This window comes from Neophocaena asiaeorientalis, unplaced genomic scaffold (genome assembly GCF_003031525.2).
Source record: "Neophocaena asiaeorientalis asiaeorientalis breed wild unplaced genomic scaffold, Neophocaena_asiaeorientalis_V1.1 scaffold1418, whole genome shotgun sequence".
NCBI classification, from domain to species: Eukaryota; Metazoa; Chordata; class Mammalia; order Artiodactyla; family Phocoenidae; genus Neophocaena; species Neophocaena asiaeorientalis.
This window is the reverse complement of record NW_020173227.1, coordinates 41,135-51,933: the sequence shown is the minus strand read 5'-3', so window position 1 is coordinate 51,933 and position 10,799 is coordinate 41,135. Positions and strand designations below refer to the sequence as shown.

The 10,799-nt window shown below is 54.0% G+C and overlaps 1 protein-coding gene across 1 annotated transcript in view; it reads left to right on the top strand.

Moving 5' to 3' along the window:
* Positions 1–10,799, top strand: part of CACNA1F (calcium voltage-gated channel subunit alpha1 F) — a 22,830-nt gene that overhangs the window by 10,924 nt on the left and 1,107 nt on the right. Inside the window, exons 21-44 of the mRNA XM_024745231.1 lie at positions 308–414; positions 496–583; positions 984–1,091; positions 1,187–1,239; positions 2,224–2,370; positions 3,146–3,347; positions 3,444–3,602; positions 4,434–4,544; positions 4,775–4,858; positions 5,679–5,699; positions 5,913–6,041; positions 6,383–6,448; positions 6,705–6,796; positions 7,224–7,383; positions 7,610–7,737; positions 8,044–8,140; positions 8,327–8,429; positions 8,694–8,795; positions 8,975–9,105; positions 9,339–9,473; positions 9,740–9,909; positions 10,194–10,301; positions 10,412–10,539; positions 10,644–10,756. Coding sequence (XP_024600999.1) covers positions 308–414; positions 496–583; positions 984–1,091; positions 1,187–1,239; positions 2,224–2,370; positions 3,146–3,347; positions 3,444–3,602; positions 4,434–4,544; positions 4,775–4,858; positions 5,679–5,699; positions 5,913–6,041; positions 6,383–6,448; positions 6,705–6,796; positions 7,224–7,383; positions 7,610–7,737; positions 8,044–8,140; positions 8,327–8,429; positions 8,694–8,795; positions 8,975–9,105; positions 9,339–9,473; positions 9,740–9,909; positions 10,194–10,301; positions 10,412–10,539; positions 10,644–10,756 — 2,742 coding nt within the window. The remainder of the gene's footprint in view (positions 1–307; positions 415–495; positions 584–983; positions 1,092–1,186; positions 1,240–2,223; positions 2,371–3,145; positions 3,348–3,443; positions 3,603–4,433; positions 4,545–4,774; positions 4,859–5,678; positions 5,700–5,912; positions 6,042–6,382; positions 6,449–6,704; positions 6,797–7,223; positions 7,384–7,609; positions 7,738–8,043; positions 8,141–8,326; positions 8,430–8,693; positions 8,796–8,974; positions 9,106–9,338; positions 9,474–9,739; positions 9,910–10,193; positions 10,302–10,411; positions 10,540–10,643; positions 10,757–10,799) is intronic.

The window sequence follows — 10,799 nt, the reverse complement described above, 5'->3', positions numbered from 1 at the left end:
AAGTCTTTATTATGAGTGCAGCACACTTGGGAAAGCACCAGGGAGGTGATCAGTGTTTGGCAGAGGAGGAAGCTGTGCTCAGAGGTTGAGCAGACCAAGGGCGCCCATGTAGCTGAGTAGAGGCAGAGGAACCCAAATCTGAACCCTTGTCTTTCTGGTGGCCAAGGCTTTTGCCTTGTAGAAAAGTCCTTGATGATGATGATGATGATGGGAGAGAGAGAGAGAGGGAGGGGATGTTTCCATCCCCAACTCCCCTCTCTTCCCCGGATCTGGGGTCTAACTATCCTGATGTCCCCCTACTCCCCAGATGACAGTGTTCGGGGCTTTCCTGCACCGTGGCTCCTTCTGCCGTAGCTGGTTCAATCTGTTGGATCTGCTGGTGGTCAGCGTGTCCCTCATCTCTTTTGGCATCCAGTGAGTGACAGCTGCCTACCCCATTCCTCCAAGAGCCAAGGCCAGGCCTGGGCCATGGCCTGAGGACTGCCCCCTCCTCAGCTCCAGTGCCATCTCGGTGGTGAAGATTCTTCGAGTACTCCGAGTACTACGGCCCCTCCGAGCCATCAACAGGGCCAAAGGACTCAAGGTAATCCCATCCCACCCAAATCCATGGGACCCAGACCCTGCCCCGCCCCTGGGGCCAGGATCACTGATCCGACTGACCATTTGCTGTGATGCATGACCACATAGCCTGGCCACAATGTGTAACCACATGGCCCTGACCACTGGCCATGTGGCCTCATCCATGTTCCTTACAAGTGACCATCCATTCCTTACCAAAGGCCACGTTTCTGTGATCCAAGTTCCTGACATGTGGCCACATATCCCTGTCTGGCAAACGCATTTCCCATTGGTACCCACACATCCTTCACCCAAGACCACATGTTCCTGACCCAAGTCCCTGAGCTCCATCCATGCCCAGAGTCCTTGCCCTGTGGCCACCGTGGCCTGCGGTGTCCGTGAGCCATATTCGTGGGTGTCTGCAGCACGTGGTGCAGTGTGTGTTCGTGGCCATCCGGACCATCGGGAATATCATGATTGTGACCACGCTCCTGCAATTCATGTTCGCCTGCATCGGCGTGCAGCTCTTCAAGGTGGGAGGAAACACTGGAGGGAGGCCCAGGCATGAATCAAGGCACGGGGCCGGGGGATGAAGGGTGAATCTGCTTGACAAATATCCTCTCTGCAGGGGAAATTCTACAGTTGCACTGATGAGGCCAAACACACACCCCAAGAATGCAAGTGAGTGCCTGAAACCCTGCCCTCCGTGGAGCCCAGGACCCTCCCAAAGTCCAAAGAGGCCCCTAGATCTCACCCAGGCCTCTAAGACCCCTAGATCTTCCTCCAAAGAACTGCAGAGACCCCCCAGATTTTGTCAAGGCCCTCAAGACCCCAGAATTCCTCAAGACCCCAAGATACATCCCGAGAATTTTCCCAAGAATGGCAGAAGCCCTCAGACATCACCAGTCCTTAAGAGGCCCCCCCCAATAACCGCCCCAAACCCCTCTCCACATTCCCCAGAGTTACCTACATTCCACTCCAGAATCCCAACCATCCCCAAACACCCGACCCCCACCACCAAGTCCCCAGCTTCCGTCTTGAGACTCCTACAGAGGGTATAGTTTGCTGAAATGGTTCGCTGAACCATTCTTGGTTCAAATTCGTCTCATGAGACTTGGTTACATTCCTTAACCTTGATGAGTCCCATTTTCCTCAACTGAAAAATGGGGATAAAAAGAGTGTGGATTTCACAAGGTTGTTGTGAGGAGCAAATGAGTTACTACACAGAGAGTGTACTACAATGTAAAGTTAGTACATGTAAAGCCTAGCACAGTGCCTGGCATGTACTTAGTGCTGATAAATGTTGGCTGTTATTTGTATTGCTTTTTCCTGGATGGCAATGATGGTGATAATAATGTTGATGCCAGCTAACGTATATGGCCCCAACAATGTGCCAGACACTGTTCTCATTGATTAACAAAATTAATCCTGGTAACAAGCCAGGAAATACGTTCTGTCATTATCCTTATGTCATAAATGGGGAAAACTGAAGCACACAGGTTAAACGCCCAAGGTCACCCAGCCAGTAAATGGAAGGGCAGGATTGGAACCCAGGCTATCCAGCTCCACCACTATGCCCTGCTGCCTCCGTACTGGAGACACCAGTCCCCATTCCACAGCTCCCTACCCCTCCTCACCCACCCAGCATGTCTGCAACATCCACAGGGGCTCCTTCCTGGTCTACCCCGATGGAGATGTGTCAAGGCCCCTGGTCCGGGAGCGGCTCTGGGTCAACAGTGATTTCAACTTTGACAATGTCCTTTCAGCCATGATGGCCCTGTTCACTGTCTCCACCTTCGAAGGCTGGCCTGCGTGAGGGGCAGGGCCCCAGGGATGGGCAGGGGACTGGGCAAGAGTCTTTAGGGGATTGGCTTTGGATATCCTGGGGATGGGTGGAAGGGTAACTTGGGATGTGAAGAAGGTCTCTGGAGAGTGGATAGGGTTTTCTGGGGACTGGTGGGTGTATCAGATGACCAGGTGGGGATCTCCCAGAAGTTGGCCGGGGGTGCTTAGGGGACCTGGGTGAGGGGGCCTCCAAGAATTGGGTTGGAGAGGTCTCTGAGGCACTAGGTGGAAGTCTAGAGAGGACTGCGTGGGATTTAGTGGGGGTACCAGGTAGAGGTCTGGGGGGACTGGGTGGAGGTCTTGGAGGAGATGGAGCTGGAGATTCAGGGGTTTCCAGATAGCTGCACAAGTCTTTGTGAGTACTAGGTGGGGGGGCGATGGAGCAAGGAATTCAAGTTGATAGGACAGGGGACTTAGAGACCTTTGGGGGCTTGTTGGGGAGTTCTGGGGATCTGCATGGGGATCCTCAGATGGCTGGAGGAGAACTGGGAGTCTGTGGGAAATTAAGGGATTTGGGGGTCTTGGAGGGCCTGCATGGGGATTCTCAGGAAGGTTGGATGGGGATCTCTAGATCTCTGGAGGGCTGGGCTTTGGGAGTCTTTGAGGGCCGGGTGTGTAGGTCTCAGATAGTTAGGTCAGGGGATTTGGGGATCTTTGGGGATATTCTGGGGTGCCTAAGGTGTCTGGGGACAGGTCTGAGGTGTCCGGGATATCCCTCTACTTGCCCCCACTGGCTCCCCAGGCTGCTATATAAGGCCATCGATGCAAACGCAGAGAACAAGGGCCCCATCTATAATTACCACGTGGAGATCTCAGTGTTCTTCATTGTCTACATCATCATCATTGCATTCTTCATGATGAACATTTTTGTGGGCTTCGTCATCATCACCTTCCGTGCCCAGGGCGAGCAGGAGTACCAAGACTGTGAGCTGGACAAGAACCAGGTGACCTCCGACCCCTGATCCACCAACCCCCCACCCCCACCCCAGCTCCTTGCCTCGGGACCCCACTGCTCACTCATGCCTTGCACCTATATGCAGCGCCAGTGTGTGGAGTATGCCCTCAAGGCCCAGCCACTCCGCCGCTATATCCCCAAGAACCCGAATCAGTATCGGGTGTGGGCCACTGTGAACTCTGCTGCCTTCGAGTATCTCATGTTCCTGCTCATCCTGCTCAACACGGTTGCTCTAGCCATGCAGGTCTGAGCTCCCCACCCTGATCCCGCCAGACACCTGACCCTATTCTGTCTGCACAAATCCTTGAGAACTGTCAGGAATGCTTTAGGCTGCAAGTAACAAAACCCCCAACTGACAGAGACTTAAGCTTTAAAGATATGTGCCACATATATTCAAATCAAAGGCCGATAATCGTAAGTTGTATCCCGATTTCAGAGATGTGAGAATGTGGAAAAAATGGCAGATGGCAAATGTAAGTTGTCATTGGCTGTGAAATGCACCCCAATTTCAGAGATTCTAAACTGTGAAAAGATGTGTATCCTTGGAGTCAATGAATTATGATAGTTACCTCACATAGCAAGCAGTGCAGAGGTAGGCTGTTTGCTCATTGCTCATCAAGGACCCAGGCTCTGTCTTTCTGCTCCACTATTCTTAGTAAGCTGGCTTTCATTCTCTTGATCGTTGCTTCATGGTCACAAGTTGGCTGCCACAGTTCCAGACATCAAAACCACACTCAAAGAAGGAAAAAGGAAGGAAGCTTGCACCAAGGGACTCTCCTCACTTGACCCTTTCATTGGAAATCAAAAATATTTTTCACAGAAGCTGCCCGAGCAGCAGCAAGCTTATGTTTCTGTCTCATTAGTCAGAACTAGCTGCAAGGAAAGCTAGGAAATCAAGGGCTGGGCTTTGCAATATCCATAATGGGAGGCGGACAGTGTGAGAGGTTTGGCCAACCCATAGTGCTACCACATCCCCAGACTTACCTCAGTCCAAGACAGAGAATATTTGGTTGGGGTGTGTGGGGGGGGAATCCCTGCCTCAGGCTATGTCCCCACATCTGATTTTCTCCCCCAGCACTATGAGCAGACTGCTCCCTTCAACTATGCTATGGACATCCTCAACATGGTCTTTACTGGCCTCTTCACTGTTGAGATGGTGCTCAAAATCATCGCCTTCAAACCCAAGGTACCCCCCAAGGCCTAGACCCATTCCTTAGGGTGGAACTCACTGCATAGCTCTCAGGGGGGGCAGCAGCCAGGGAGTCATGAGACTAGGGAGGAAGAGGGATCTAGATGCAGCCTTATCATGTGATCCAGCCTACACCCTGCCTCCCCAATGCCCCCAACCACTACTAGCCCCATACCCTAGCATGCTAGCTCTGAGAAGACAGGGCACTGCTTTCCTCCTGTCTACAGCATTACTTTACCGATGCCTGGAACACGTTTGATGCTCTTATTGTGGTGGGCAGCGTAGTGGACATTGCCGTCACTGAAGTCAACGTGAGGACTGGCTCTCCACTAACCCACTCACCCCCTACCAACCTTCCCTCACCTCAACCCCAGGGCTTTCGTTCACATGGGGAGGTGGTTCCCACTCACATCCACCCCACTCCTGGAGACTCAGAGCTCCTCCCTCTAGCTCTATCTCTTGAGTCCCTATTGGGTTCAGCCGAAGCCCCCTTCTACCAGCTCCCACTCGTTCATTTGCAAGCTATCCTCTGGCTCCAGCATCTCCTAAAATGACTCTCCTGTTATTTCTATTATTTTCTTCATTGCCTCTACATCCCCCTCCATTGGTCCCATCATCTCCACCAACTCCTGCTTTGACTCCATCATCTCCTCTGGTTCCTTCATTGGCTCCATTTCCTCCACCGACACCATCATCTCTGACACTGGGTCTTTCACGGTTCTGTCATCACCACTGACTGCACGGTTGGCTCCATCATCTCTTTCACTGGGTACTACATGGTCCTCCATTGACAATGCTGCTGGGTCCATATCTCCATCACTGGCTTCTCCATTGGATCCTCCATCGGTTCTCTCATCTCCGTGAAACCACCGGCTTCGTCATTTCCTCCATTGGCTCCAATATCTCTCCTCCACCATCTCCTGTGCCCTCTCCTCTACCTTTCACCCTCATTACCAACTTTTCCTTCAACCATCCTGATCCATTACCAAGTAACCTTCCTTATCATCCCTTGGATAATAACTCTACCATCCATTATCCCCCGTATCTCCTCCATCATTTCTCTCCTGTTCATTGGCCCTGTGATCTCATCATCTCCTCCATCACCTCTGTTTTGGCAATATCTCCGTGCAGAATGGTGGCCATCTTGGCGAGGTAGCCCACCCCACCACCTCACAACAGGGACTCTCTGCCTCTCTCTTCACCAACCCTCCTTTCCTTTCTTCCCAAAAGTCCTTAGAAATGCTCCCTGACCACCCTGGGGCCTGGGTTCTGAGGGATTTGGAGGCTGGGAGGGCCAAAGCATGAGACAGGGAGGTGGCTGGGGCAAATGTGGACTGAGCATACCCACCACACGCCCAACCCCAGAGCTCTGAGGACAGTTCCCGCATTTCGATCACTTTCTTTCGCCTCTTCCGAGTCATGCGGCTGGTCAAGCTTCTCAGTAAGGGTGAAGGGATTCGCACATTACTCTGGACATTCATCAAGTCCTTCCAGGTAACTCCCCCACTCCTTTGTTCACCCCTCATCCCCACTTCACACCCTCAGCTTGTCCTTTTACCGCCCCCAGAACTACACCTTCCAGCCTGCCATACCCATGTGCAGCTTACCATTTCCAGTTTTCTCTCTTTTGTGGGCTCTCAATTCCCAACACGTCTTGGCCTCACTGACCTTACTCTATTGTATTTAATACTGTGTCCATATCTGGGAGACCCTGGCAGTCATGGGCACTTTGGGGATGGACCACATCTCTCAGCAGGCCCCGGCTTGAGGGCATTCTGGGGCTTAACAGTTCTCTGCCTGGACCTGAGTATCTATCCTCCTCTCCACCCCCATAGGCCTTGCCCTATGTGGCTCTTCTCATCGCGATGATATTCTTCATTTACGCAGTTATTGGGATGCAGGCAAGTGAGAACCCTGGGGAGCATCCCTCAGGCACTCCTCTGTTGAGGGGGGTTAGATAGGAATGAGCCCAAAGTGGGGGTAGAAAGACAGACAAGCTGCACCACCCTGAGTCAGTCCATACATCTGTGAAATGGGATCAGCAGTGCCTGCTTGTCAGGGTTATAAAGATCCTTTGGGTATTAGGTGTTGTGAAATGGATGGGAACCTGTAGGGGCACGGAGTCACCCCTCTGACACAGCCCCTGTATGCCCACAGATTTTCGGCAAGGTGGCTCTTCAGGATGGCACACAGATCAACCGAAACAACAACTTCCAGACCTTTCCACAGGCTGTGCTGCTTTTGTTCAGGTGACACACACACACCCCTTCTCCCCTGCTGCTTTGATCTCCAGCATGCTTTTGGGTACCCACACATTCTCTCTGGGCCCCAGACTGCCTGAGCTATGGAAGTAACAGGGCAGCATGGGGCTCCATATTGCCTGAGACCTTTTCTGGCTGTGTTCTAAAGAATCTTTTAGAATATTCTAGCCTCAGCCATCCTTCTTCTGGCTGCAAGACGTGTACCTTTCATAGGCCTCAGCACCCCCTCTGTAAAATGCAAACATGGTTGTCATCAACATGGCCACACCAGCTTTTAAAATATTGAAATGCTGTTTTTACCAGATGTAGCCCCTGGTAAGAAATAGGTCATACCCTCACCCCTCTGGCCCCCACAGTGGCCCTTGTCATGACTTCATAGCCTCCCCCCAAGATGGCACCACTGTGTGACCCCCAGGTGTGCTACTGGTGAGGCATGGCAGGAGATAATGCTCGCCAGCCTTCCTGGGAGCCGGTGTGACCCTGAGTCTGACTTCAGCCCTGGTGAGGAGTTTAGCTGTGGTAGCAATTTTGCCATAGCCTATTTTATCAGCTTCTTCATGCTCTGTGCATTCCTGGTAAGAACCAATCCCCACAACCACCACTACTGCCCCGGGCGCTGGTCCTGATGGGGATGAGGTGGGGAGCCCAGATCTTCAGAGCGGGTGAAAGGGCTGGCCTGACGACAAGATTAACCCGGGGACTCATGACCTAGTGACCATAGAAGCTTACCTCCGCCTCCCACCAAACCCCTCATACTCTTCTCTGCCCTTCACCTAACCTCTCCTACTCACTGGCCCACAGATCATAAATCTCTTTGTGGCTGTGATCATGGACAACTTTGATTATCTAACCAGAGATTGGTCCATCCTGGGCCCCCATCACCTCGATGAATTCAAGAGGATCTGGTCTGAATATGACCCTGGGGCCAAGTATGCCCTCTGACCCCATACCTGGGATACCAGAGGACAGTGCACTGCCTCCCAGTCCTCCAACTCTGGAACCTCTGACCTATGCCTCCCATTACCCAGGCAGTAGATGCCCCAAGGTTCCCACTGCCCCTGTCCTCTGCCTTTCCCCGCCCCCACCCCCCCGACTGACTGCCCTCCAGTTCTTCCCTGGCAGACTATGGGGTGTTGGTGGGGCGAGGGAGTGATGAGCTGGTAGGGCCTTGAGTAAGGACCAGAGGGGGTATCTCCAACCCAGTAGTGCCTCTCTTCTACCCCCACCTTCCCCAGAGGCCGCATCAAGCACCTGGATGTGGTTGCCCTGCTGAGACGCATCCAGCCACCCCTGGGATTCGGGAAGCTGTGCCCACACCGAGTGGCCTGCAAGGTCTGTGCACCTGCCCACCACTGCCTCTGAGAGCACTGTCACCACACGGCAGGGGTGGGCAGGGACCCTGCCTTGGGTGGGGAGGGGGTGTTTGGTGGCATCCTCAAAGGTTTCTGCCCTTGGGCATCACATGCCTGCATCCCTGGCATTTGCCCAAAATGGGTTCCATGCCCCTGGTGTGCACAGAGACTTGTGGCGATGAACATGCCTCTCAACTCAGATGGGACAGTGACATTCAATGCCACACTCTTTGCCCTCGTTCGGACATCCCTGAAGATCAAGACAGAAGGTGTGTGGGGAGGAGGGGGAGGGGCAGGAGTGGGAGGGTCCCTGGGGAAGGTGCAAGGAGCAAACTAATTGAGAGATGGGCCCCACTCTTAGCTCTGAGCCTCAAAATAGGTGACTTTGCCTTCTCCAGGCTTGTTTTCCCACCTGTCCAACGGGGGCGGTGTTTGGCTGCGGTAGAAGTTTGTGACGTGCCCTCCAACAGTGACGGAGTGGCTGTGAAAGGCTCTTCCTATTGGCTCATGCCCCACATCCTCTCCCCATGCAGGGAACCTGGAGCAAGCCAATCAGCAGCTGCGGATTGTCATCAAAAAGATCTGGAAGCGGATGAAGCAGAAGCTGCTAGATGAGGTCATCCCCCCAGCTGACGGTGAGCTAGCTCCACCCCAATTCCTTAAGCCTGCCTCTGAATGTCAAGGATTGCTCACCACCACCAAGCCATCACTGGCTGGAGAGGGAGGGGTACAGGGGGAGAGTCCAAGCTTTGATGTAGGGGTGTGGGGAGCAGAGGACTCCTGTGTGACCTTGCCTCCTCTCCCTTGCTTCCAGAGGAAGAAGTTACCGTGGGCAAATTCTACGCCACATTTCTGATCCAGGACTATTTCCGCAAATTCCGGCGGAGGAAAGAAAAGGGGCTACTAGGGGCCGAGGCCCCCCCAAGCACCTCCTCTGCCCTTCAGGTCTTGGGAGCAGGGCCTGAGCTGGGTGGGGGTATGTGGGAGCTCTGTGGCTGAGGCTGACTGCCTTCTTGATCTCATGGAACCCATGTCACAGATGAGGAAACTGAGACCCCAGGACCCACAGAAGGTCAGGGGTGACTGTGGGGCTCCTTCCCCCACCCCACACTCCTGCTCAGGGACAGGGAAGTTTAGACCCTGAGCTACCTGCTTCCCTATTTTCCCACCCCCCACAGGCTGGTCTGAGGAGCCTGCAAGACTTGGGTCCTGAGATGCGGCAGGCCCTCACCTGTGACACAGATGAGGAGGAGGAGGAAGAGGGGCAGGAGGGAGAGGAGGAGGAAGACGAGAAGGACCCGGAATCGTACAAAGTAAGGACAATAAGCTTTCAATCCCCCAGGAACTCTTGATTGTAAAATACTCCCTCAAACCCCTGAGTGATTTCCATACTGCGTCTGGGAGGAAGTCCCCCAGAGAAGACCCCCTGCAATAGACAAATGTTTATTTGGTACCTACCACCCACTGTTGGAGGGCAAGAGCCAGATTTGGCCCCTGGGGAGCTCATTGGAGACACACTATTTGACTAAGTGACTTAGTTATAACCTGGATGCAACGCTCAGTCCTGTGATTTCCACAGGCCCCAGTGGGCTCCCAGCCCCCATCTCGCCGGAGCTCTGTGATTTCTGTGTCTCTGCCTGCCTGGGACAAACCACCAGATTCGCTTTCCCTTGGGCCCAGTGACGACGATGGGGGTGCTCCCAACTCCAGACAGTCCAGTGTGCCCCAGGCTGGGTCCCACGCCCACAGGTATGGCCAAAGGTCTGCAGGAGGATTGTGAGGGAAGGCAGGGACTAGCCACTTTATGGGGGCACTTCAGGGGGCAGAGGGTTTTTCCAGTGAGACAAACGTCTATTAAAAGAAAGCCCGTGTCTCCTTAAAGTGATGACAGGTTAATTTTATGTTATGTGAATTTTCCCAGCTAAAAAAGTCTAGTGTTTCTGTAGAAGGTAGGACATGAAATGAGAGGGGCCCGGGGGCCCAGGGCCACACTGGGGGTATCTGGTCTGCCTAACTTGCCTCACTTTCCCCAGGAGAAGCTCCGGGGTTCTCATTTTCACCATTCCAGAAGAAGGAAGTTCTCAGTCCAAGGCAACCAAAGGGCAAGAGGAGCAGGATGAACAAGAGGAAGTCCCCAGCCAGCACTCTGGCCACGACACGTAGGATGAGCCCATGAGCCATGTGCGAGAGGGACGGCACCCCATCGCGCATGCCCAGGCCTGAGCTCACCCCAGCCCTCCCTCCCAAACAGGCTCTCCTACCTAGATGAGCAGGCAGGGACTCCCCCACGCCCCATCCTTTTGCCACCTCACAGACCCCAGAGATATGTGGATGGCCACCAAGCACCACGCCGCCGTCTGCTGCCCCCAACACCTGCAGGTGAGAGTGGACATGGGTCCTGGGGGGCCCCATGGGCCATAAGGGCAGAGGGCTGGGGAGGCACTGACATTCCTCTTTGCCCCTGGTGCCCCCCACTCCCCCAGGCCGGAAGCCTTCCTTCACCATCCAGTGTCTGCGGCGCCAGGGCAGTTGTGAAGATTTACCCATCCCAGGCACCTATCATCGTGGGCGCAACTCAGGGCCCAGCAGGGCACAGGTGAGGTGGGGGAGGGGGGCTGAGGTCCGGAGGGGTCGGGGGT